General features: G+C 49.9%; 8 protein-coding genes across 8 annotated transcripts; 3 read left to right on the top strand and 5 right to left on the bottom strand.

The window, feature by feature from the left end:
• Window positions 1–4196: 4196 nt before the first annotated feature.
• PENARI_c008G10895 (zinc metalloproteinase family protein) lies at window positions 4197–6728 on the bottom strand (the record flags this gene model as incomplete). The annotated part of the gene is made up of 4 exons (XM_022631639.1): window positions 4197–4293; window positions 4350–6217; window positions 6292–6387; window positions 6456–6728. The coding sequence occupies 4 exons, from the start codon at window positions 6726–6728 to the stop codon at window positions 4197–4199; spliced, it is 2334 nt and encodes a 777-aa protein (XP_022488669.1).
• A 3095-nt stretch (window positions 6729–9823) lies between these two features.
• PENARI_c008G08617 (uncharacterized protein) lies at window positions 9824–11010 on the top strand (the record flags this gene model as incomplete). Its single annotated transcript, XM_022631549.1, has 2 exons — window positions 9824–9883; window positions 10003–11010. The coding sequence occupies 2 exons, from the start codon at window positions 9824–9826 to the stop codon at window positions 11008–11010; spliced, it is 1068 nt and encodes a 355-aa protein (XP_022488618.1).
• Window positions 11011–12148: 1138 nt separating this feature from the next.
• PENARI_c008G03918 (putative DNA ligase I) lies at window positions 12149–14683 on the bottom strand (the record flags this gene model as incomplete). The annotated part of the gene is made up of 1 exon (XM_022631405.1): window positions 12149–14683. The coding sequence occupies one exon, from the start codon at window positions 14681–14683 to the stop codon at window positions 12149–12151; it is 2535 nt and encodes an 844-aa protein (XP_022488494.1).
• A 135-nt stretch (window positions 14684–14818) lies between these two features.
• PENARI_c008G01008 (RINT-1 family protein) lies at window positions 14819–17499 on the top strand (the record flags this gene model as incomplete). Its single annotated transcript, XM_022631298.1, has 5 exons — window positions 14819–14965; window positions 15034–15281; window positions 15335–15640; window positions 15694–15838; window positions 15889–17499. The coding sequence occupies 5 exons, from the start codon at window positions 14819–14821 to the stop codon at window positions 17497–17499; spliced, it is 2457 nt and encodes an 818-aa protein (XP_022488847.1).
• Window positions 17500–17729: 230 nt separating this feature from the next.
• Window positions 17730–19497, bottom strand: PENARI_c008G12366 (pyridoxal phosphate-dependent decarboxylase family protein; the record flags this gene model as incomplete). Its single annotated transcript, XM_022631692.1, has 2 exons — window positions 17730–19364; window positions 19450–19497. 2 exons carry the CDS (start codon window positions 19495–19497, stop codon window positions 17730–17732), a joined length of 1683 nt encoding a protein of 560 aa, XP_022488659.1.
• A 484-nt stretch (window positions 19498–19981) lies between these two features.
• On the bottom strand, window positions 19982–22138 carry nop9 (RNA-binding RNA processing protein NOP9; the record flags this gene model as incomplete). Its single annotated transcript, XM_022631414.1, has 1 exon — window positions 19982–22138. The coding sequence occupies one exon, from the start codon at window positions 22136–22138 to the stop codon at window positions 19982–19984; it is 2157 nt and encodes a 718-aa protein (XP_022488532.1).
• A 202-nt stretch (window positions 22139–22340) lies between these two features.
• On the bottom strand, window positions 22341–24065 carry PENARI_c008G06108 (RCC1 domain-containing protein; the record flags this gene model as incomplete). The annotated part of the gene is made up of 1 exon (XM_022631474.1): window positions 22341–24065. The coding sequence occupies one exon, from the start codon at window positions 24063–24065 to the stop codon at window positions 22341–22343; it is 1725 nt and encodes a 574-aa protein (XP_022488754.1).
• Window positions 24066–24345: 280 nt separating this feature from the next.
• On the top strand, window positions 24346–26870 carry PENARI_c008G06840 (Golgi transport complex subunit COG3; the record flags this gene model as incomplete). Its single annotated transcript, XM_022631497.1, has 4 exons — window positions 24346–24569; window positions 24625–24964; window positions 25012–26028; window positions 26088–26870. 4 exons carry the CDS (start codon window positions 24346–24348, stop codon window positions 26868–26870), a joined length of 2364 nt encoding a protein of 787 aa, XP_022488611.1.
• Between the last annotated feature and the right edge of the window lie 125 nt (window positions 26871–26995).

Raw genomic sequence — 26995 nt, 5'->3', positions numbered from 1 at the left:
GAGCCGAAAAGAAAGGGAAAATACTCGAACCACGGAAAAACAGGAGCGGACTGTGTGGGAGAACGAGAACGGCGGTAATTTACGGTGTATTATCGGCGTACCATTTCACTGTATACACACATGTAGTTATAACTACATCTGCCAACTAACCTCTGGGTGATATCATTTTCGATTCATCTTCCTTTCTTTGTGAATGGACCAGCCGGAGACTTTCCGTCTATAGGGCTGTGCCTGCCACGGACTCTTCTTCCCCAGACGCCACATATCTTAATCTGTATGGGCCTCTATTTTTGGGCCCAAGTTCTCTACAGTAGATGATGATATCGAAATGTCGCTGCTCGTACAGATATAGTTATGCTTTTAGCCGGTTAACCGACTTTTGTGACAACCCCCCACCCTTCCCTCTCCCACTACCAATGCAGATAGAAATGAGACGTGCGTCCAGGGGAGAAGGCGTTTGGTGGCGCAAGATGACAGGCAAACTTTGGCGAACTCCGTTGCTACAGTGTATACTATATGTACGGACACAAATCATAATAGTCGGAGCAGCATTTCCCCGTCACACCATGTCTCGATAAATATACGTGTATCAAATCACATTGACATTCCTCATTGAGTTTGAAGTTTTTCAACCGACTACCCGGGATAGTTGCATCTAGAACGAGCTCGATTTTGGTGCTGGCGGCATGTTCATGTTTTAAACGGTGCTTATTGACCAATTGTTACGACCATGGGCAATAATATCGACAGTCTTCATCCGACGTTGAATTACTACATTGGGCAACAACTCCACGGCCGAAAGTAAGATACTGTGAGCGTCATTGTCGCGAATCTTATGACCCAGACATAGAGTCCTTCCTTTTTTGGCTCATTGACGAAACCGAGCCGTTGGGTGATATGTGGCGAGTTTGATAATAGGGACAATCGGTTGGATCCCCACCGAAACCTATAGCCCCTGTACTCGACTACTCGTATGTTTATTCATTGTCCATTGCAAACTATTGGCTGGGCCCGGAATCCTTCACTTAAGATGATGGCCGAACTAGCATGGCTAGGGATGATCTCATTCCCAACGTGCCGCTATCGAATGTGGCTCAAAACGTCTCCCAGAATAAGGTTCAGGAGACTGTGGCTCAGTCGCTGTCTACGCCATTGTATAGGTTCAAGTACGAGAATTTGCCTTGTTACGTCGGTGATGTAATATAAAGTCATCGTTGCCCATCGCACTGAATGATTGAGCTCATACTATGGAGATTACAACGTAAAAGTGTATTATCTGGGCGGTATGTAAAAACTACCCCTTTAATACACCTAAATACAGCCTCTTACCATACTGCCGAGGTGCAATTCATTGCTGGAAGGAGATCCCGCCAATCATATCGTGTAATCGGCAGCGGATGTTCGGGCGGGCCAGTACACATTACCGTAGGAACAAGAATCCATCTTCCCAATGTTTCCTTGTTACAATCCCTACCTAACTTGTACAGAGTGATATATAAAATGTAGATCCCAACCTCCACGAAGTGTTTAGCCTACCCCGTACTTATATAGGAGATTGGTCATTTGCTGGAGTTTCCCTCCGACATTCATTAGTGGTGAAACGCGAGGGTTCGTTCACAAAAATGACCTGTTCGACCAAACAGGCAACGTATTGTCTCTTGAATATCATTGCTCTACAGAGTGCCTGAAATGAATTAATCTTCAACATTATCAAGTACCGAGTCTTTTGAATAATCATCTTGTAGGGTTTACGAATCGAATTCTCCAGCCGTCGATTTAAGCTACACAGGCTAGCTAAAGCACGAAATAGTACGGAGTACATTATTGAGAAAAATTACGCTGTACTAGTACAGAAAGGTTCCGCGGAGAACGTTACATACTCGACCTCCCGAATGCAAACAAATCTCAAGGAAATACCAAGCACTCCACCTACGACACGCCGCGACCCCAATCACTAATCCAGGTAGCTTTCTTAGTACTTCATTTGTCATTCACCTCCCGAAACGGTCAAACCAGATATTGACGTGGAGTTCCCCGATGTGTTACACCCGACTATAATATATGGATTTTATGTGTTCTCGCTTGGCAGTCATGACGCGGTGGCTGACTAGCACAACGTTTTCGGCCTAGACAGGGGTAAGCTACCTGGACGATTTGGAAAGACGATTTTCAATTATGAGACGAACATTTAGATCAGAGCGTGTATGTAGGATTCGAAACTGTGTATAGCATTGAAGGCCAATCGGAAATCTTAGCCAGGTCGATCGCACAGTCGATAATTGGAGGATCGAAAGAGAGTTACTGTTTGACGGGCCCAATGAATTTGTTTCGGGGAGCATAGGTGAGAAACGTGGCCAATGGGATACAATGCTGTGCCAGGACGATTCCTTTAGACGCCGATTGAGTGTAAGTACCAACACGAACGTGGATCACTGAGCTCATGGGGGCCCGGGAGATGAGAGGGGCGTGCACTATGGGCTGCACCTGCATGTACGGGAGAGTACCAAGGGTTAACCTAGCACTGGCTTGCTGTACGGTACGTAAGCGGCTGATTTTTCCGTCTCAGTAAGGCAACAAAATACATACATGAATGTACTTTGGCGATCGACGGAGAGACAACCCTTGTGGCTTGCAGTGATGGAAGTGTAGCCAGTCAGGACAACAAATGACCTTGCCACTTCGGAGTCAGGCATCCGACCTCTCTTTCTGTGTCGACCGCCACATCACAGCTAGCTTCATTACGCAAGCTCCTAGGTCCAGCCACATAGCATTCTCATATGCCATAACGTGCTCGGAGGTACAGTACAAAATAAGTACACTGCGGGGGGAACGGAACGAGTGGATATGTCTTGGTGGTAAAACATCCAATAGTCGGTTGAGGTTGAGGAAGGTGTGGCAAATATCAGTCAAAACTTCTTGACTTTGCATATTCCTTGAGGCGCTTGGGTCATACAACGTCCACCACTCCGTACAACGGCCGCTAATATTGTTTCCCGAGACCCATCCACGTCTAAATCGGAATCAATCCAGAAGTATCAGATTATCCACCATGGGGAATGATCATCTCGATCATCTGGATCATCTAGAAGATATTCAAACCAGTTCACTATAGACTCAGAAGTTACCTCATAGATGTGCATGTAAAAGGTTGGGCACGTGGAGCATGATTCATCGTTGACTTGGAGGTCACAGCGTTACGGGTGGGACTTGCAAGGTTTCTCAGATTCCCAGATTCGCAGATTCGCACGCAACCCTGGGCAGTTCGTCTGCTAAAGATACAAAAAAGTACAACGCTCAGTCGGTAGGTACTTTTGTTGTTCTCATGATATCATTCGGGTGCTGGATTTCAGCGATTTAGAAATTATAAAGTTACCCATGGATCACGGCCCGAGGTTACGTCACAGAGTATACAAGCAAACCCCGGCCAAAATCCCGTATAGTTCGTGCGCTCTGTAAAGATGTAAATTTTGAGTGAGTCCCTTTTCGACTAAAGTGGCTAAGTGTTTAACCCTATGCGAATTCGTCGAACAATGAATGAACGGTAATCCCATGATATTACTCATATCTAAACTGCCGAGGAATATGAACGATGTCCCTTTTACAAAAGATGATGATGATGACCCAGCCGAAGAGCAAAAGCAGGCCACCGATATGCCCGGTGAATCCGTCCCCCATGCAAGAGTTCCCCACGACACGACCAGAAATGCGCAATGGGCAGACCCAGTGCTTGCAGTCGCAGGCCAGACAGAGAAAACCCACCTTGCACACATGCAACCTCTTAACAGACCCATGAACGCCGATGATGGGGTTTAACAACAAACGTAACAACAAATGAAAACAAGAAAAGTGTATAGACATAGACAGAGCTCGGTAGTACCTTGGAAAATGGTAAATGCAATGGCAATGAGTGCCTGGATCCTGGATCCTGGGATGCCCATTCCCCGGTAGGGGGGAGGAAAGTGTGTAAAAAGGCAAGAAAAGTATTAGGCTAGAATGGCCTTTCAATGAAGGTGGGTATGGTTGTGAGAGAGTGAGAGAGTAAGAGAGATGGAGGAAGGGATGTCTGAGCGTCCATGGGACGCCATGTCAAGTTATGATGATCCGCTCGTGTTTCAGGCCACATCAGGGAAGCATGAGTATCGAGAGCACGAGCCGGGAGGGCTATTGGTGTAGAATATCGGGATAGCATATAGCTATCAATGTTGTATGATCAGCGAGAACCCATCGACCCAAGATGCACAAGAGCCGGCGATTCCAGCAATCTTGTAACCCAGGGGTGGGATCAAGGTGTGACTATTGCAACAGGGTTAGTATAGTTCAAAGTCATTTTCAAAGCACCGGCATCATACCCTGAGCCGCCAACGGCATTTCCATATACACCTGATTTCCTTCCCAAACTCGTGAGAATCTCGATTCCATCAATCCAGAGGCCAGCCCGGACATAGAATCCAAGCAAAATTTCACCACGGCGGACATCAAGGGTGAACTCATCACCATCGGGCTTGCCTCCTCGTTTGCCAAAGAGTTGGCTGGTCTTATCCGCGTAGAAAAACTCGAGCCCATCCAGTGCAAGGCCGTGGTAGACCTTGATCGATGTCAGGAGCTTGTGATGCACGAAAGCACCCTCCAACAACAGCTGTTCGGGCTCACTTCCTTCCATGGCCGAGTGGCCCAGCCTGCCGCTCTTGTATCCGGACTGGCCTTTCGGCAACTTGACCCGGGAGGTTTTCGACTTCAACTGGCTAATGTCCTCGACAGTATAGCTGCCCATTGCACCAGAGAAAACCACCACCCGAATCTTCTTTTTCTTCTCCTTTTCGGTGCCAAACAGCCGTTGGCGGAGTTCGCTCTCTGTGACAGTAACTTGCTTGGGGAGTCCATTAGGACTTGACTCGGTATTCAAGTATTCGATGAAATTGTGACAGAAGTCTTCACCCTCGGCATGCAGTTCCATGAATGCAATTCCCGATGAAGCAGTGAACAGAATCTTGCCGCTCTCCACTGGCCACACCTGGACGCTGTCATCCGAATTTGGATAAGGATCACTTGGAAGCCGGAAGCTGGGATGGAATCGGAAGCGCAGCGCATCTAGGCGATGCCAGCTACACTCATCGTTGGGCAAACACACTTTCAGTCCCTGGGTCTTCGTCCGAGTCGAGAAAGGCTCCCGAGTTAAAAAGGTTCGGTTCAGAGTGACATAGTCACGGAGCATGACGCCCGACTCTTGGTGAGGACACCCGAACAAATGACCAACTTCGTGAAGATGAGCACCAATACCCAAGTTTGCGGATTCCCAGTTGGAGCCAGCTTCACCGCAGTCATTGGCAACATGGGCTGTATCTGTTCGAGTGCAGTCGGAGAACGCATCCACTACGTCTTCAAGACATGATGGATAGCTTTGAAGACAATGTGAGCCAAATATGGCCATCTTGATATCATCGTCACCCGACCCTAGAGCTGCATGGCCTGTGATCATCTGTGATGTAGTGTCCCAGTGAGAATCGAGCAGGAGAACAGAGACGTATTGTTTTTGACCGGGCTGAGGCTGGAAATGCTTGCGCACCGCTTCCTTGGCAATCGCGAACAGCTCGTCCTTCTTTTCCGCTTTGTCATTCTGTTGAGCAATATTGAGATCCCGAAGTTCGGCCACCGTCTTATCAGTGCGAACCACGTGGATTTTGGCCTCGTTGCGCATTTGAGCCTGTGTCAAATCGCGACGGCTCAGAGTGCCGGATTGCCATTCTTCTTCAAATCGGAAACAACGACGCCCAAAGTTGTTGCGGAACATCTGTTCGCCGGTGAAAGCCTGCCAAAGATAGGCCGCCATGCGATACTTTCGAATCGCCATGTCCAATCCATTGCCCTCGCGTTCCACTCTTTCTGGCACGGCATCGTATGTGCCCTCTGAATCTTTCCCAAGCAATACGACCAGCTGCAACGGCGGGGTGTTGACTAGAGGAAGGTAGTTGATGCAGATCCAAGCTGAGTGGATGGCGGGGTGGGTGCTGCCCGTCGACAATTTAGGTGAGACGAAATCGAAGCGCAAACGATTGGGACCGGGTACTAGATGAACGAGGACTTTAAAATGCGACGCCGTGACGGGCCAGCCGACCGACGGGAAGTTGTCTTGGTGGTGATAGACTGTGACAGTTCCGTCCAGCGGATGTTGTCTTGGGTCACCGATCTGGCCATACACGAGGAGCACCTTCTGATTGACCTATAGAGAGGTCAGCGAGGAGCTTTGATTCCACCAAATTGTGTTTCGCTCCAGGTTGTGCTGGCGCTACGTACCCATGAATTATCCGACACGGACACGATGCGCGGGGCATAGGGCGATGAGGGGACTTGTGTTCGGTATATGCCATTAATAGACGAGGCGCTGCTACCCTGTAATCCAATGTATCAGCCAGTGTTCCTAGTTGCGCCCCGGGACGGGCTGGGGGTTGGGACCGTACGATAACGCTGTTCCGCTGGGAATTGATCACAGAAGGCCCCGGTCGCTGAGGCGGAGCCACAGGTGTACTCGCAGTGCTGCCATTAGATTCACTGAGCGCTGGCAGGCTGGGGGAGGAGAGAGTCGGGCGAATTGAGGACGGTGGAGTGATGGAGCTGTGGGAGGACGTGTCGATCGTGGAGGATGAGGTTCCGGAGACCTCCTCCACGCTATGAGCTGGAGTTTTCTGGAAACTGGCCTTTGATCGGCGCCGTAGCTCTTTGAAGAACGGCATAGCGAGTTTGCGAAGAGGAAATCGAAATCTCCCCGGGGCAGCTGCCGTAACTTGTCAGGAACGGGCGCGACCGTTTGCGGACCCCGCGAACTAGGGGATGAATTCAATAGCTGAGATAATCGCCAACTTGAATCTCATAGGTTTCTTTGTGAGGGAAAAGGGGAAGGAAAGCAGGAATGGCCCTAAAAAAAAACAATCTATACTTAGCTTATGGACATTACGTACCCGCTGTTCAGGTCGGTCTATCGCTCCCTAAAGTTGCAATGTTTCACCGAATACTGGGCTAGGGCTCAGATCAGGATCTGAGAAACATACCTTTTGTTCTCCTATCTTTTTACATGCTTTGTTCACCTAGTGGTCTAGTGGTCTTGGCTGATAACCCCTCTGCTATGCTGCATTTTCTGATCATCAGGATTGCCTTGTCCATGGAACTACGTAGGTGGCTCCCTGTCATTGCGGCCATCCACATGGATACGTTGGGGCTGCAGGGGCTACGATCTTGAAACACCATTTTGATTAGGGCCACAGTTCCAGGTATACCATACTCCTTGGAATTGAGTTCTTTGGACCTCCCCGATCGATAGCCACCTCATTTCTGCACGTTCGATGCAGGCTTCCCGCATGTTTCGCGCCCCCTCTAACGCGATCCGTGCAAAGTCCTCGTTTCCGGCGCATACCCATAGGATGACATCGTGGTCATTGCCGTTCTAGGATCGGAATTTGCATTGTTTCTGGAGCAATGCCGGAATTGGCAATATAGCAACAATTTGATCTTTCGAGATATGAACCTTATTAGAAGAGCAACTCTCGCACATATCGATGTTCTTTTGCTGTGGTGGAACAAACTATAAGTTATCTTGCTGAAAATAAGCGAATGAAAACCGTGTAAATTATGTTGAGAATCACAGTGTCTTGCATCTTAACATAATATATGTAGACATTGTTCTAAATGAGTTAAGCATAGTATAACGTTAGTTAGCCCACTGATAATATGATGTTTGTTCCCAATAACCGCCACCTAATCAGGAAGGCTCCCACTCCAGCCCCATAGCAGCTCTCTCTCATTCCCCTCTCATCACCTCAAGCTCCACCAATTTCATATTCCATTATCTTGACTGACAATACAGCGAGAAGAGCCATCTCCCCTAGCTTCCCCGTGCAAGCACCAGCTGGTACACTGAATTCGAGTTAACGGGGTTCGATATGCCTGGTTTTGGAGAAATAGACATTTCCGACAATACAATTCCGACAATACATTTCCTCCTCTGACACTGCATCCGGACATTTGGCCTGGATAGACTCATTTCCGAAACACGGCCGAGGATCTCATCTGATGCCCTGTCAATGGGGCGTCAGTGCTCCAGCTAGGGCGACGATTCCATCGAGGATCTTCCGGGCTTAGTCCTCATCCCAAGTCCATCAACAGGATAAGCACAAGGCATAAGTCTTTTTTACGTAGATCACGTTTCTCAAGCGTCCATGAGGTGGTGCATTACCACAAAGCCCTTGATCTCGGGGGTCTTTCACATTCGCACCGGAGGTATGTTCATCAACAAGACGGCGGATTATACCCAGAAAGTTGTTGGGAGAATGCGAGTCAATGTGCTTATATATCACAATTCCATCACCCGGCTGTGTACATAGCCGTGATATGTTTCGTTGTTTTACCATCGTGATATCTTGCGTCCGCGAGTAGAGACTTGGGGGGTAAGACCATATTCGGCATTTAACAGAGAGGAGCGATGTTTGATTGGTACTTTGAGAACTCTTCATGAGGAATGATACCGTGGCATGTAACCAGCCAGCCGGGTCAGAAAGTCGATCTGCATTTCATCCTTGGGCACCCCTGTGCTGTCTGCCAGTATGTTTGGCAAGCAGATCCAATAGCGGAATACAACCGGTGGTTGCATAGGGCGAGACAAGCAAGATCGGTGGTTGACAAGGGCCCCGGTATCAGGTAAAAGATCCAAGAAGAAGATAGGCTAAAGTCGGTGGCCTTGGCTTCGTCTATGACCTTAGGGGTATCAAGATATACTGCGTAAAGGCAAGCTTGATAGGGCGGTGCCCCTCTTCCCTTCAGTAGAATGCCTAGCCAATACTTGAGACAAAAGAATAGATTGTAGAAATGGCCGAGGGGCAATAATACCAGAGAAGCAACGGATCGTGGGAGTGATATTGTGGTGCAAAAATAATCTTGAGCGAGGGCACGTTAGCTTTTCATGTATTTCCCTATATTGAACGTGAAATGGTTGATTCCAAGCAGCCCTGATATCAGTGTCCTATAAGCACTCGGCTTGATATCATTAAGATGTTGCTGCAGTTGAAGGGAGTTCGCCTAAGCAAATCTCAAGACGGTATTGAGCACAAGAAGTATGTCCAGGCACTAAAAATGTCACCACGTGACTTACACGTGATGCAAGACGAGGGGAGTCAGGTAGGGATATAAGTTAGAACCCAAGGGACAGTGATCCAGAGTTTTATATTCAGTTTACCAATGATCACACCTCTCAGGGCTGTATAGTGAAGTTGATGGGAAGCTCCAATAAATCCAGGGGAATTGGGATGACATCGCCCACTCTAGTCTGCTTAGGTGCCTAGGTAAGTGGATCGGAATCTGCATACCTGATTGTTTCTACGGCAATGCCGGAATCCGCAGACGAAACATTTTTCAGAGCAAAAGCCGAAAGCCTCAAGTGGGAGATGGGATAAGGACTGGATAGATCAGATTTCCGTAACAGCTAGCTATGGTTATGCAGCTTGCCTCTACTAGTAGGAGAGTAACGCAGTAGAAAAGGGGAATAGAGACACAAATGTACAATCAAAAGATAACTTATCAATGTAGCAATTTGATTGCAAGTCTCGGCTAGAATAAGAAAAAGAAAAAGAAAACAAAACGGCATGTCCCTTTCTCTTTGACGCATGTAACTTTGCCCAATACGTTCAAGTGGCACACTTCTCCAGTAGTCAATCTCGGCTCCATCGCGCCAATTGGCCCTTCTTTCTCAGCCCTTGCTCCTACAACACTTGAACCCCCATTCTGCTCTTGCTTGCAAAGGGGTTCTCCTCCTTGTCTCTCGTTTTGCCATTTCGCCATCATGACTCTTTCACAGCCTGGCTCGGCTGAAAAAACAATCCGCAAAATCGATATTGCCCAGGTAAGGAAGGAAGTCAAGCCTTGTCTTTTGGGGTGCAATTATGGCCTAAATGCTTGTCGCTGGATGCGAATACCTCCACGTAACCTTGTGAGCATCGACTGACTCTTTTCTGCGCCCAGGTTTCCCTCAGTCTGCAAGATCGGTTGGGTCTGGCCAAACTCAAGTATCAGCATGGTCGACTGCATGGCCTGAACCCGAACCAGCAAGATGGCAGATCTACTTTTGACAGTGACAAACCCTCCGACTCCTCCTCTGAGTTCTCCCGCAGTCGATGCGAGACTCCCTTCACCTCCCCTCCCCTCCGAGCGGCAACCTACTCCAAGGAACTCCCTCGATCCGCCCGCAATAAACATGCAGCCACATTCAACTCTCGAGTGATGCAGCCCATGTTGTCGGCTAGTCGAAAGCGTCTGCGGTCGGATTCTGATTCTGAACGTCCTACCAAGGCCCCTCGGGTTTCATGGAAGAGTTCTTACCGGCTGCCAGAATCCTCTCCTGGCATGCACCGGCACCTTACAAGCCGCCGCCAGGCCCCCTCCTTCATGTCCGAGGCCACAATTCCAGAGCTGTCATCTCCAGTGTACCACAGACGGTCAGAAGAGAGGGACCCAGATCTGCCGCTGCACAGTTTCCAGAATATGAGCTCAATGGTGGGCTCCTCCCCTCCACGGACCCCTCCCCCCAAGCACATGCGACTGTCGCGCAACGATCGGCCGCATCACGAGGATGGCGCAGATTTGCTCCTGTACCTGGCCAACTCCCCGACCCCTGCTCGGATTGCAAGGGGCGCTGGAAACCAGGCTTTCCCTCCTTCGACCCCTCCCAGCCAACACGCAATGCTGCCAGGCATGACCCCCACAACTGGAGGTGGCGGTATGTTTGCCAATATCGGAACCCCAGGTCAGCAATTCAACTTCGCCGACTTCGTGAATGTGACCCCCAGCCCGGCTCAGCCAGCTTGGGGTGGCCGCACCCCTGGCAATCCTGGTCGCACGCCGCTCACCACCAAGCAAGCTCGAAAGCGATTGAACTTCGATGCCATTGTGCCCCCGAGCACCTCTGATCCTCGCATGGGTGGCAAGGAAACCGGGCTGGCTTTGCAGCTCGGCGGCGAGCTTCGCCCTTGAGCCTCTACACTTCTCCCCCTCTCCTTTTCTCTGTCCATTTACGCCTTTACTCCCTTGTAAGCCCCCTTCACGACTTTATTATGATCATGTTATGTACACATTGTGTCCATCCCCTATGTAATTTGCCCCTTGTCTCTTTGGAGAGCCCGGTCTTTTCGAAGACAGACCTGGCTCTCTACTACCCCGTCCATCCAAACTTGCATTCACAGGCGTTATCTCTTCAATGCTTTGCTTCTGTGTTTTGCATTGCCTCTCATTCCTCAAGGCAGTCACAAGCCTTGCCCTTTTCCCTTTTTTTCTTTGTCTGTGCCAACCCTGTCCCCCGACATGTCCACCTTGCATTCTCATATCTTTTCTTTACACCCGGCATATACTGCCCATGAAACACGGGATTCCCCAATCCCTCAACGAACTTAGCTAATATGCCCGTTGGTTCTATCTTTGCAAAAATGCGCGATAGCTGGGATGGTCAATGTTCATTATTGAAATTCAAATGCGCACTACTTCGCATATTTGCAATCCAGCTCCACATATTCGCGTCCGTATACAGTAAAACAGTATCATAGTAACACAAGTGGTCTGTATTAAGCTATAAATCCCCATCTTGAAGAACATCTACGATGAGCTAGCATTCCACATACCTCGCACACACTGAGTATATATATCCCCATCACGTCCAAATTTACTCAACCGTCAAATCTCAACACGATCACCAAATACGCGGTCAACCCCTCAATTGTGCGGCATCCAGTCCAACCGCGTTCTTTCGCGTCACTTTCGCGTTCAAAGTTAATAGACTTTCAGCCAATCAGAGCAGATTATAAGCCTATGACGCAGCCTGAATCTGACTAAGCACGCGAGAGCCCCAGAGTACTTCAGCACTTCTTAGCGAATGAGATAAGTTACATCTGCATGATCCTGGAAGAGAAATGACCTCGGCTATCGATTGGCTGATATGGCGCCGTGTCGACATGGACAGTCGTGGCATGATATTCAGCCATTCAACCGAACCAGCTGAAACAAGCCTGCATGGCGCAACACGGCCTCATTATGTGTATAAGATAGACAAATTATATCGACAGATCGCATGCTCAGTCCTGATCTACATGCATTTGTAAAGTTAACTACTTAACTACAACTATTCTTCCACGCCGACCTGATCATCCAGCCCGTCCTTCCCAACCCCACTATTTTCTACACCAGCACGTTCCATTTGCTTGCGCCATAGTAGTGCCAGATAGTCAGATGTCGTAGCCTCATCGATAGACTTATCCTCACGGACCTTGAGAAATCGTGGAAATCGTAGACTCAGACCTCGCTCATCGCTGACAAGCCCGATGGCTGCTGGATATGTCGGGCTCAGCGTGATATCGGCAAAGGCCATTTCCCATACTTCCTGCGGCTCGAACCAGACGTCTGGTTCACCGTAGTATTCGACATAGCTGGGCCGAGAAATGACGTTCGTGCTACCTTGGACGTATTTGTCTTTGTTGGATTGGTAGAATTTGTCGGTGAAGCCGGATATGCATTTTGTTACGGCTTCTAGAGTGCCGGTTTCCGGGTTGCGGACTGCCAGGAGGATTGGAGACCACCATTTGGCTTTGCGGCCTGAGCCATGCCAGCCTGCGACTGGGATTAGGTCGAGGGTATCTGAGGATGTGCTGTAGTCCTTTTTCACTTTGAGCCAGGATTCGAGGCGTTTGTCTGGTTCGTAGGTTGAGAGGAGGGCTTTGCGGCGAGTGCTCTTTTCTTTAGACTTGCTGCCGTTTTTTGGTTCTGGTGGTTCTTGGATGGCGTCCTCGGGGTCTGCTTCTTCGCTGGTTGTTTTGGTGTTGTTTTGTTGGGCATCTGCCGCTGTGTTATCGAGTACTTTCACCATGATGCCCTCGCACTTGACATCAGTGGCACCTTTGAAGAACTCAAGCACGGTTTCAGAATCTGCCGATGTGGCGTCCATGCTTTTGACCCAGGTAAAATGCTTGGGTATTTCAACAAAGAGACTGTGGAGGAGTTCGCGACGCTCTCGGAATGGTCGATCTAGCAAAGGCTCGCCATTGAGATACATGAGGTCGAATGCAAAAAGACACACATTAACCTTGATAGCACCGATCTCAACATTCTTCTTCGCACGATTGGTCAGTGTCTGGAATGGCTGAAGGTCACCAGTTTCCCGGTCCACAGCAACCACTTCTCCCTCCAGGATAAAGCTAGACACGCCTTCTCCCCGGATTTGCGGGACCAAAGATACAAGATCCGGATATTTCTCTGTCATGAGCTCGAGATGGCGCGAGAAAATGGAGACTTTCCCTTGCTCATCGCAGTGTACCTGCGCGCGCTGTCCGTCATACTTGTATTCGCAGCTGAAGCTTCTTCCTTGCAGTTTTGTCAACATGTCCGACAGATCTCGCGTGATGCTACCCAGCATTGGTCTCAATGGAATGTGCAAAGCCAGGCCACATCTAACCAAAAGCTCCTCTGCAGGTCCAATCTCCAGCAAACATGGAATGAGATCGTTATAATTCGGGTGCCTGGCATAGGAAGCTTTCACAATCTCTTCCGCATTGTTGTAGATTTCGGCCAGCTCGTCCTTCTTTAAGCGAGCCAATTCGTTCTGTGGCCGCACTTGAAATTCAGCTCCCACCGGTTTGGAGTAGATGAAAGCTCGCGCGAGAGCTATAAGCATTGTTGTTTTTACCGCACCAATTCGCAGATTCTGGACTAGTGTCCGGACAATGTATCGACTCTCCTCCGCGCCTCGTGTATCCTGTAGAAGCTTCTCGACGATCCTCTGTTTAGTCTCTTGACTACCGGTCCCCTTGCTTGTAGCGATTTTCATAAGGGCTTGGTAGACGCCCTTGATCTTCAATGGCTTTGGTTTGACAAGCGTGAAGGATTGTCGTTTCTTAGCTTCGAATGCTACATCCCCTGCATCACCATGTTTATCGTACAGTGATTTGAGACTTTGATTGTCGAGACCATAGATCTTTTTCAGTGCTTTTGAAATAGACGACCCTCCTAGACCTAGCTCTAGTTCATCGTATGGAGGCGATATCGAGTTGGTTGCTAGCCACACCGCGGGAAGGATACTCGATGGGTCTCCTTCAATCAATACCCGAAGGAAGTTGACGAGCGTATCGACGATTTTGATTCGGCTGGTAGTTGCATTCGCCAGAACAAAAGCCCTTGTTAACAAAGCATAGGAAGCACCTCCGCCTTGGCTAGCCCAATGCGACTGCAATTCCGCTGCGTACTGACTAGCATCAAATGCCTGGGGACTTTGGTCGAACGGAATAGCAAGGGATGTGATATCCTCTGTATTTGCAGAGGACTGCAGCGATAAAGTGTTCTTTTTTGGAGTCACTGGAGGTAGACTCGAAGGTATTGAAGTAGACGGCGCTGCATTGATTTGCAGATCTGCTTGCGTGTTTTCATTTAAAGAACTGATATTCTCTGAAGCAGTTTCCGGTGTATTGTCTTGGGCATTTTCTTGAGCATTCCATTCCGCTTGTAACCTACGCGCCAGAGCTTCATCCGAGAGTGTTTGCTCGGTGACGTCGGGCTCCGTTGGATTTGGTTGTTCGGTCTGGCCCTTGAAGAACGATTTAATACTGCGCATCGGCTGAGGAGATGAATTGGCCCCATTTCTCTTGCGCTTCTTGGCTGGGCTGGACATTATTAAAGGCGTGCGAGAGCAAAGAGAGACGGCGCATGGTTGCCACCTGAGGGTTGCGGAAGACGTCAGCCCAAAGGCGGAGGATCAACATTCGCGACACCTTGCGCTTCCGCAGTTAATTTTCCTCCTCCAACAATGGCGCCTCTCACGGCTTTATCTTCGCATGAGCGGAATCGGGTCGAAGATTATTTGAATGACAAGATCCAGGTCTCTGCCGATCTTGAGAGTTTAGATTCGCTATTATCGAGCCTCCGCGCGCAACAGGAGCTTCAGCGGAAACAGGTACCACCCCTCACCACCCCGAATTTCTCTTCCGCCAAGCATAGCTAATACGGAGCCTTGTCAAACAGCTAGCAGAAGCCCACGAAGCATTATCTAGCGCAACAAAAGCCTCCGATGACCATGCTGAAGCCACTCGAAAGCAAGCCGAGGCATTCACCCACGACCAAGCGGACATCGATCGACGGCTAAAGGCTATCACACAATCTGAGACCAGCGATGAGGCAGCACGCAGTCTTGAAAAGAGCATGGAGAGACTCCAACGGCTTGAGGTCTCTAAGGGATACGTGGAACTCCTCAAGGAAGCCGAGGAATTGAGGTAATGACATCTTCGCTAATCGTCAAGGACTACATACTGAGACTGTGATACAGCAAGCAAGCTTTGGCAAACCTTACCTCCGAACCCCGCGCCGCCTTGAAACCATATTCTCGACTGCGAACGATCGTCGGATCACTGAAGGATGCCCAACCTGCTGCCGAGGGAGCAGCCCCTCACCTCGTCGACTACACAGAGAAGCTGGCATTTGCACTGAGACAGCAGATGAAAGAATACTTTGGCAATAACTTGAAGAAGACGTTAGAAGAGCTGAAATGGCCGACACGAGAGTTGAACATTACCGATCAGCTTCTAGCTCGCTGGAGACAAGACGTTGAGCTCTTGATCGACCTCCAAGCACCGTATGATCAATCCGCTCGTGGATTTGAGCGCACATGCTGACCTCTTATCCCAGGGAACTCCAAAATCGTGATGCATTAGGATCGGGTATGGCTCTCGAGCCACCGGTTTTGTTCCCATTGGAGGTTATGGTGCATCCTCTAGATCTCCGATTCAAGTACCACTTTAGCGGGGACAAACCGACAAACAGACTTGACAAGGTAAGGCGATATCAAGCTATTACTGAAGCAACTTTCTGATAACCTTACAGCCTGAATATTTCCTCTCACATATCATGGACCTGATCAACCAATACGGCGGGTTCTTTGTGTCCTATTTGCAGCCTATCCTCGACGAAAAAGCTCAAGCTCTTGGATCGGGTCTGGACTGGAACTTTTATAATGCGTCTCACAGTTTCATTACGGCAGTAATTCCGATGCTGACCCAAAAGATCAGCTTATTCCTCCCTCAGATCTCAAACTACCCTCAATTACTCAGCCACTTCATTCACGAACTGATGAACTTTGACAATGAGATAAGGGAAACATGGAACTATCTACCAGACCCATATGCGGACGACAACTGGAAGGGTATGACGTGGGAAGTATTAACAAGGCAGGGCTGGTATGATCGCTGGCTTCAGGTCGAGAAGGACTTTGCGCTGGCGCGATACAAAGACATCATTGACACGGCGGACAGCGGAGAGATTGATTACGATGGCATGGAACTCACGGCAACGAAACCAACCAAGGCTGCAATCCGCGTGAATGATCTTCTCGAAACCATCACCGAGCGCTACCAGCCTCTATCGTCTTTCAGCCAAAAGCTACGCTTTCTCATTGACATCCAAATTACAATCTTCGACCAATTCCATGAACGCCTCTATTCTGCTCTCGAAGCATACCTTGCAAGGACATCTACGCTTGGACGCACTGTGCAGGGAGCTGACGGGCAAGCCAGTGTGGAAGGTGTTGCCGGCCTGGAGCGACTATGCAGGGTATTTGGCAGTGCCGAGTACCTGGAAAAGAAGATGGAGGATTGGAGCAACGATGTATTCTTCGTTGAGCTCTGGTCTGAGCTTCAGGATCGGGTCCTACAAAACCGAGACAGCGGTCGAAACGTGGCTGGCACTATGTCCGTTGCCGAGGTCGCGTCGCGTACCTCGCCTGCTGTCACCAACAACAATGGTACACACACCGAGACCTCGTCAGACGGTGCTCTCTTCGATGAGACGGCATCCGCCTACCGTCGTCTACGACTCCGCTCCGAAACCATCATCACCTCTACCCTCTCTTCCAATGTCCTTGCTGCTTTGAAGCCCTACTCTCGGGTATCTACCTGGGCTACACTATCAACCCCCTCTGCCACGGCGACGGCATCCCCCCTTTCTCCGTCTTCTGAAGTCGCCCATGCTATGCGTACATTGTCTACCCAACTCTCCTTCCTATCTCACGCATTGGGAACCGCACCTTTGCGGCGAGTCTCGCGCCACCTTCTTTTATCCATTCAGGCTTTTATTTGGGATAGCGTTTTGACCAAAAATACCTTTTCTACTACCGGAGCGGCTCAGCTTGCCAGCGATGTCGATCACCTGTGTAACGTGGTAGATGCTGCTCTGGGAGCATCCAACCACGCAGGGATCTCCATGCGTACTATCAAAAAGCTTACCGAGGGATTACGCATTCTTTGCTTGAGTGCCGTTGAGCAAGAGGGCGACGCCCCCGCAAAGGATGATGCGGCTTTAGGGCTGTGGGATGTGGAAAAGAGGCTCTTCAGGGATAACGAGAGCGCACGAGGCGTACTTGCTGAACTGGAAATTGACTCTCTGTCTGAAGCCGAGGCTCGATCTGTGTTGGAACGCAGAGTCGAGATTGGCAGTTGACAGTTTCGATAGCAATCTATACCCATATTACTCTTATTCTATTTTACCTAGCTCCTGTGTCAAGCGTTACTTCGTATGTTTGCTTACCACTGCGTAGGTCATTTCCCTGGATTACCAGATTATTTGTTTCAATTGATCTATGAATCTTGTACATCATGTCCCGTCTCTCGTATCTAAAAAATCTATAAGTTATGTATGAATAAGTCACAAGTCTGATACCACGTATCCTCTCAGGAACGATGGACCACAGGCCCATGTCCATGTTCACCAAGCCGCTTTTGAGGGACGGCCGAGTTACCAGCCTTCAATCCCTCAACAATGCCAGGGCCCACTTCTTCAATGGCGTGGACGAGTGAATCGACAGTCTCAGTGGTTGTTTGGACATTCACCACGCAACGGAAGAACTTTCCATTTCCAACAGCATCGTCATCGCCACTGGGAGGCGCAAAGTCCACCATGAAGCCCTTGGGTACAATAGCATGAGTAACCTGCTCAGTGACCTTACTGTTGTTCTTCGCGCGCTGTGCTTCATTCGAGACAACGCCGCGCGGGTAGACGAACTCTTTGCCCGGTGTGTAGTAGAAGCACACCTGCAGACAAGGCGGGGGGTTCTCGCTGATAAGAGTGAAATCGGGATGTTGGTCGATGGTGCTAGCCAAGTGTGCGGCGATGTCGCATGCCGTGTCGATCTGCTGCTCGTATCCCTCGCTACCGTAGTATGTCCAGCCCAAGAACAGCTTCAGGGAATCTGCACGGCGGCCACATTGAAGAGTGAGGTCTGCCAGATCCCACACTTCCGGCGATTCAATTTCCAATTCTGACTCTCCATCGCCGTTTGCAGTAGGTTCAGTGTCTTCGTTATGGAACAGATACCCAGCAGGAAGGGTGTTCGCCTTGTGGAATTGGCGCATGTCCGATGCGAGCAGGAACGAGCATGTCACAGGCACGCCGAGCATCTTGTGCGGGTTGATGGCGATACTGTTCGCCTTCTCTGCGCCGGCCAGCTTATGCTTTTGTCGCTCGGAGAAGACAAATGAGCCACCCCAGGATCCGTCGATGTGGAACCACATGTTATACTTCTGACAGATCGCAGCAATCTCGTTGAAAGGATCGAAAGAGCCCAAGACCGTTGTACCCGCAGTAGCATTGACATAGAATGGTGTCCGACCTTCGCTTTGGGCCTTCTGGGCCAGTTTTTCTAGTTCGGCTGGAATCATCCGGCCTACATTGTCAATTGGAACGGGCCAGACAGCACTGCTGCCAAATCCGAGCATCTGCGCTGCCTTTTCTACACTGTAGTGGCCATGGGCGCTGGTGAAGAGCACGAACTTGTAACCGCCATTACCGTCCGACTTCGTGCTCGGGTAGAGGTTGTTGCGCGCAATGACAATAGATGTAGTGTTCGATGCTGACCCTCCCTGGACTGAGATACCTCCTGCCCGCGGGCCGTTCAATCCAAAGAGGTTCGCCAACCGCTGGCCAGTAAACTTCTCAATCACAGTGAGCGCAGGCGAAACTTGGTAGACGTGTACATTGGTGTTCAAGGTAGCGAGGATGAGCTCTGCCGCGACACCGGGGGCATTGGTTGACGCATAGAGCTTGTCCAAGAATCCTTGGTGCCAGGTGTTGACCGAGTATTGCAGAACCTTCTGGAGAGTCTCGATCAGACCTTCCTGCCCTGTGCCCTTTTCTGGGATATCGAGCTGGAGAATGTCCCGCAGCTCTTCGGGCTTCTTGTAGTCTACCAGCGATGTTCCTGCCAGGCCGGTATGTCCATTGGCACCATTCTTTTTTGAGGACACGCGGGGATTCTCGTCTGCGGATCGAATGAATGGGATGAGAAGGTCTTCCACTGCTTTCAGAAGCTATCCAATGGACATGTCAGTTAATGGGCCTTGAAAAGAGGATCCAACGTCTGACTGTAGATCATTGCGGGCACAGTTGACTCACATTTTGCACTTCTTCAGCGCGGTTGGTGCATGGCGCAATGCCCGACATTTGTACAAATGCTCACGTGTAATATGCACAAGAGTAAAGAGAATCAATTGATTCTATGTGAAGACAAAGAAAAGAGGAAAAACGAACCGGATGGCGGGGGAAAAAAGTTCCCATGCGGCGATCTCGGAGATGGCGACAATCCCGCAGAGCTTGACATCATCCGTGAGATACTATAAATGTACAATTTACTGCCTATCAGTTATTTCTCCATGGATATAGATATAACTATGATTTGTTGCTGCAATTCGATGCCAACTACAGAATACTATAATTAAGATTGGGGCGAATCTGCAGGAACCCGCACTGTGCGCCATGCTGCATTGTTCCACAGAGGAGCTACATGTATACATCTAACAGCCACAATCTATAACTATGTTCAGTCTGTTCAAGTCTTTAGGTGACAATGAAGCAATTGGAAGATAAATCAACACTTTTTAGTTGATAACTTATGTCTCTATCTGGTAATATGCCGTGATTCAATCCCTCATTCGGTAGATGCAGGCTGGTTCTCACCAGCACTTGCCTCCCTGGCTGCTGCAAACCGGGCCCGCGCCAACTCGATTTTAGACTTGGGACGCTCGGCACCTTCATTGTACTCAGTTCGCTCCTCAATACCCTTGGCCTTGCGAGTCCACTCGCCCCGTCGGCGCTTGAAGAGATCCATGGACCAGTTGCGCCAGACTGCGCGGCCCAAGAAGGAATCACGAAGGGCCATTTCATTCTGGGAGAGTTCTTGCGCCATGCGCTCCTTGACGAAGAAGATGTCCTTGGTTGCGGACCAGAGGGCATCAACGACACGAGACCCGCTGCTGTTCAGAGCAAGCTCCATCAAATGGCCCTGGAAGCGGGTAGTGAGTTGTCGGCGGATTTGAGTGGTGGATGTAGAGGAAGTCAGCGCCTGCTGGACGACGCGAGAAGATGTGGGTTCTTGAGAAAGTTGGATAATGACGTGGGAGGGCTGCGCAAGCAGACTTGTGTAGACAAGTTGGCTGAGCGGGCCAGGGACCGTCAGCATGGCTTGAACCAGGAGTGAGCCATGCAGTTTCTCTGCTTTCTCCGCTGCAGATTCTTGAGGCGCAAAGCGAGGTTTGCGGCCATTCTCCTCGTCACCATCCATATTGTGGTCTCCGGATTGCGAAGCTGGCTTCTCTGAAGGAGTAAACTTGAGCATTTGCTGTAGTCTGAGGATAGGGTCCTTGTCGTAAGCACCCTCAAGTGCTTCAGCGAGAGGCTTCGTGTCGACACTACGAGCGACGCATCGCTCAATCAACACCTTGGGGACAATGAGTCTTGATCTTTCAATCAAGCCTGTCACTTCGGGAACAATATGATCCATAGCAATCTTCAAATCATCCTTGCCGAGTCTTTCCAAGATCCGAAGGACTACATATCCAGCAGTGCTGTTTCGTGAAAGAGACCCGATGCGATCGCTCAAGTTGTTTCTGTAGAGGTTCTTGAATGCTTTGCCAGGAAGATACCGCACCATTGTCTCTAACAAACGAGAGCCAACCGGATCGTAGAGAAGTCCGCGAATAAAGATTGCGCTGTCTGATTCCTCCTCGAATGACTCGTCTGGAACCAGTCGCCGGATAGTAGACTTGGGATCTTTGGCACTTGATTTTCCAAAATGGGAAAGCTCCAAGAATAAAAGGACCTGAAGCACCGGGTTACCCACTGGATGGGTGGCCAGGGCTCGTAAATAGGTATCGTCGAGACCGGAGACCATATCACTCATGATCTTCTTAAGTGCTGGCTCAAAAGACTCTGGCACGTTCCGCTTTTGCTTTTCGGGTTGTGTCTTCTCTTCTCCCTGAACGATTGGGATGTCTATTCTTTCCTTCTTGCGACTTGCGACAATTGACTCGTTCGACGTGACATCCACTGGCTCACCGGCAAGAACCAGAAGCAGCACTCGGATAGTGTGCGACGCAAAGCGCTCCGTCAACAGGAAACCCCAGTTCTCTTTCAGCTCCTCGATAACGGCCATGAACATCTCTGCGAGGGACAGTTCAGGCTCCTCCTCTTCATTTTCTTCGTCTGACTTCTTGGCCTGTGCTTTGGATGCCTTTTGCATGACCGCAGGCGCAGCATGGATAAAAAGTGTTTCGCAGCAGTGACTGGCGAATCGGTGTTGCACCAGGTGGAGGAAATGGCCAACGAATTTGCTAAAGATTCGACGCAATTGCCGAGCGTCTGACATTGAGATCAACTTTTCCATGAGTCTCGAGCAACCCTGACTACAGGCGATCTTCAATTCCTTGCCGTTGGCCTCTGAGTACACACTGTCGACGAACAAGCTGCGCTCTTCGGCGTCTTGGAATTGGTTCAACTCCAGCATTTCGTTGGCGCGAGAAAAATATTCCGACTCTTCCTCGTCGAGAAGACCGTAGAAGGGCATATCACCAGAATCCTCCTGACCCTGTGTGTCCATCTCTTCTCCCTGGTCTAAGGGAATATAATCCTCATTGTGCTCAAAGTTTTCGTGGTGTTGCTGTTCGATGGTCTCGTCGGCCTCATCGGTAGAGGGCTTCATGCGTTTCGCGACGGGGGCATCGGGCGCTTCCTCGAACTTTCGCTTGGATTCATCCTTCTGAGCTTTTTTCTCGGCCCTGCGGCCTCTCTTCTCCTTTTCGCGAGGCATTATAGTGGTGTGTGATGAGGAAAGATGCGCCTGGATCGCTGGAAATTTTTTGGATAAGCGGTGGTCCAAGCGTCTCCGCGGCGCAAGAAGTTTGCTCTGTTTGCAGTTGCTATCAATTATCAAGCCAAATATTAACAAGAAACACAGAGTATTACAATTGGATTCATATGACATAAATAATATACAAATTCCCTTACTTCTTTTATACAGCAGAATAAATAGCAGAGACATGACGTCCACACTCCACCCGTTGCTCCATGCTCACAGTGCGCTTGCCAACCTTGCCCTTGTGACGGGGAATGATCTGCAATCGCGCCTCCGCCTGAGTTTTCTTTGATTCAGGAGGAGCATTGATATGGATTGGCTTGCACTGGTTGCTGCGTTTGCCTGTGCCGAGCTGGAAGTGCTCGTTGCCTCCCCACCACAGCACATCATAGCCCCAATCTTTGGATTGGTCCAGGGAGTCCTTGGCTGTCTTGCCGACATTGGTCTTGTTGTCGAGCACAGCCGAAACATGGGTAGTACCGACAGAGATATCCCGAAGACGGATGGGCGACATTTCATTCTTTTTCTCGTCGAACTCGCCCATGCCGCTCAAAGCCTTCACCTTGGTGGGCGCATCTTGCATGTGGATCCATTTGCCATTGCCGAGAGTACCCCAGATTCCCCTACCACAAGACCATGTATCTGCAGTCACCACTCCCAGATCGCGGACATCGGTAGGGTCTTCCTTGGGTGCCAAAACACGCTTGGCATCAACGGTGAAAAAAGTGTTCGCACCACCGGCAGCAATGCTGGTGACCTTTGGCAAATATGAATTCTTTTTATAAAGCTTTTCCACGTCCAGAATGAAAGGAGCATCCCTGAATGATCGTTCTACGTCCCAATCGACACCCAGTTGGCCGAGGGAGTTATCACCAAATGCGAACATGTGACCATCCTTGCTCAATGCTAGAGAGTGATAATCTCCTGCCGCAATTTGGACAATCTTGAAGCCCTTAAGAGCTGTGATTTCATGACAAGAATCCGCCGGCCCTTTGGGCCTGGTTGACCAGGTGAGTCCCTCAACACCAAGTTGGCCAAGGGAAGGGTATTTCTCGGTAGAGGATGCCGCTGAGAAGACTCGACCGGAGCTTGTGAGAAGAAGCACATGTTCCTGTCCACCACTGATTGTGATGACCTTCTCACCCAGCTTCAAAGATGGCTCCAACACACGATAGCTTAGTTTAGACTGGTTGGCCCAAAATGGGATCCATGAACTCTCCTGTGCCCTTGTGCCACCCATTTGCTCACTTTTGGATGTCGGTAAGGAGTATACAGTTCCATCGGAGGAAAGCGCAATGACTCGGCTTTCCGACAGAGCGAGTGAGGTGAGGTTTTTGCCGGTCAGAGTCTCAGTGGGCTTGTATTCCGTCTCCGAGAAGCCATAGCCCCATTGGACTAGATCTCCATTTTCAGTAATTGCTGCACCGGACTTTTCCTCGATCTTGAGATCTCTCAGTACTTGGCCGTTGAAGTATTTGAACCGTCGCGGGACCTTGATGTCTGTGTCTTTAGATTCAGGGTCCACCACACGATGAACGTTGGAACCCCATGTGTAGACGGCGGGGCTTTTGAGGCTTCGCTTTTCTTGAACGAACTGAGCACGGAGATCGTTGACGTCGATGACTTCCTTCTTCGTTGGCACCGGAGCACTAGTCCAAGCTTCCTTTCCATCGGTTATATAAGAATAGCCCAAAACGGCTGCAGTTCCTGTCACTGCAAATAAAAGGGAGTTGCGAACCCAGTGCGATGAGCCCGACTGAGGTTTATGTTGGCTGCTCGCAAATCGGGACCATGGTGCATTGAGTGACTGGGCCGGAGCTCTGGGAGGGCGAAAGGCGAGGACCGAGCGTGTCGCAGGCCGTCGCATATGTGTGGACAGCATCGTAGAATATGGGATCATCAACTAGACCATATCAAGCCCAAGCAGCTGGCAAAGCAAATGTTGTATCCGGGGAGCTCGAAATGTCGGGCCTATGATTTGTTGCGTCAGATGGAGGCGGCAGCTCGTGGCAGAACATCTCTCAACAGCGGGACCGGAGTTGACCACATCGCAGGTCGGCTTCAACATTCTACTCGGCCCGAAATACACTCTGGAAAAAGCCAGCAGAGAGCTATGAGCTGCAGGTTGATCTCGAAGACACTCCCCGGGACTTGAATGCACCATGCCTTCCACGAAACAGCAACGAGCCCGCCGCCAGACCGCTCCCTCTGGCCCGCCGCGCAAACCCACCGCATATGAAACTCAGCCAGCCCTCGACACGCCGCAGGAGGAGTCCCCTAGCTCTCTCCAGTGGAAAGCTCCGGGTTGGAACAATGAACTCGAGTTCTCACAATGGCTCAATGGTGTCAAGGATGACCTAATTGAAGAGAGCTACGACGAATACACGTACGGCCCCTAATTGAATATAGGTTCGAATCTTTGCTGATTAGAGCTTATCTAGGAACTGTTTAGATGAGCTCGAACAATCGAAAGAACACATTGACGAAATATTGGCGAATACCTTGACCCTTCTGGACGACCTATCCAGCTTGTCCGAATCGTTCAAGTCAGTCGAGACCCAGACATCGAACTTTGAGAAGCAATGCGAGGGGCTTTTGTCCGCCCAGGAACGTGATACAAAGCTTGCAAATGGGATCCAGAACAATCTTCACTACTATGATTTCCTGGACCCAGCTTCGCGACGGCTTAATGCCCCCGGTGCAGGAAATACTGTCCGCGATAAGGAGTTCTCGGATATGCTGAGACGTCTTGACGTGTGCTTGGACTATATGGAGACGCATGTGAGTGAATTCGCTTTCGAAACATGTCCATGGCTAACCCAACGCAGATGGACCAAAAAGAGGCAGAGGTTTATCGCTCCAGATATCGACTACTGTTAACGCGTGCTCTAACGCTCATCCGAGGGAATTTTGTTTCTTCACTCAAAGATATCTATCAGAGCGTCTCCAAAAAGATTTCAGATCAGCAATTGAACGACACAGCCTTGTCCGCTCTCTTGTATGCCAAGTTTAGGGTCGGAGCGCCTGAGCTGAAGCAAATTGGGGTCGAAATTCAGAAACGAGCTGTTCCACCACTCAACCCAGACCAAAACAACGAAGCCGAATACCAAAGTCTTATGAATGAGCTCCACAGCAACTACTCGGCTACCCGTACACGGCTGATCATTCCACTCGCCCGCAAAAAGCTTGGTGAAATTACCCAGATGCCTAGTTCTTCTACGGACCTAGTTGCCTTTGCTCGCGCAAGTATCAGTTATATTCGTGGAGTTTGTCTAGACGAGTATGATCTATGGGGAGAATGGTTCCATGGACAGGGAGGTTTATACGACTTCCTCGAAACACTATGCGAGCCACTCTATGACCATCTCCGCCCTCGAATCATCCACGAGTCTGACATCGTCAGACTCTGCCAACTGTGCACCCTTCTACAAACCCGCTATTTCTCGGACCCAGAAGACGAGCCAGAACAAGTCGAAACAAACCACCTTGACTTTTCTGTTTTAATTCAGCCAGCTTTACAAGATGTTCAAGCCCGGCTTGTCTTCCGCGCATTGGCCGTTCTGCAAGACGAAATTGAACGATACAAGCCTCGCCCGGAAGACATCGACTACCCCATGCGCAACCGCCAAGTATCCCTGACCGTGTCAGACACCCAGATCTCAGGCAAGAAAGACACATCTGCCGCTACCATGATCGACATGACAGCCAAGCAAGGCGACGATAACGGTGAATCACAAGAGCAATATGGGAAATGGGACTTTGAGACCCAAACCGCTCTCAAGGGCTGGTACCCGACCCTACGAAAAGCGATCTGGCTCTTAAGCCGGATCTACCGCCTAGTGAACGTAAGAGCCATTCCCGTTTGCCACCCAGAGAATAAACCACCAAGCTAACAAACCCCCAGTCCACCGTCTTCGACGACCTAGCCCACCAAATAGTCCACCAAACAACCCTCTCCCTCCAAGAAGCCAGCACCCAAATCTCCGCCAAATCCACACAAGCAGACAGCCAACTCTTCCTAATGAGCCACCTCCTAATCCTAAAACAACAAATCGTAGCCTTCGACATCGAATACGTCGCCCCAGAAGTCTCCTTCGACTTCTCCGGCGTGACAAGCACATTCTGGGAACTCCGCGAACGCGGCGGCCTCTTCAACCCGCGTAACCTAATGCGACTCGTCGGCCATGGCCTAATCCCACGCGTTGTGGAGAACATGCTTGACGCAAAAGTCGAGCTGGACGGGCGGCTCCGGACTGTCATCAACGACTTCATCAATGCGTTCGCGGCGCGCATGACTGCTTCGCTGCCGGCTAAGTTTGTCGATACGAGGAATTTGCAGCGCGGGGAACTTATCCTGCCTTCTTGTCGGACTATTGAGAAGGAGGTTCCTGTACTGAGGAAGATTCTCAATGAGTATATTGATGATACGCGCATGAAGGAGACGCTTGTTGGGGCTGTGCAGGACCGCACGATTCAGATTTATGAGGATTTCTTTGAAAAGTATATCTCCTCCGAGAAGGGGAAGGGTGTTTCGGTTAGTAGGAAGGGGAAGGGTCGTGAAGATGCTGTCTGGGATGTTAATACCTTTGCGGAGTGGTGCGAGGGTATTTTCCGGGTTGGCGTTGCTGGCTTGCAGGCCGATGTTCCTGAGGATGATGATGATGATCTTTTGAGTACCAGCTCTTAGGGTTTGATGGCTTCTTTTCTTATAATTTTTACCTAAACCCCCTTCGCATCTTGAGCATAGATACCGCGTGGAATGGCGCAACTCTGTACATAAGCCTGAAATACGAATATGTGATCTTTTCAGAT

The sequence above is a fragment of the Penicillium arizonense genome (assembly GCF_001773325.1).
Source record: "Penicillium arizonense strain CBS 141311 chromosome Unknown PENARI_contig008, whole genome shotgun sequence".
In the NCBI taxonomy this organism is placed as follows: Eukaryota; Fungi; Ascomycota; class Eurotiomycetes; order Eurotiales; family Aspergillaceae; genus Penicillium; species Penicillium arizonense.
The sequence above is the reverse complement of the archived record's forward strand: the minus strand, read 5'-3'. Positions and strand labels throughout refer to the sequence as shown.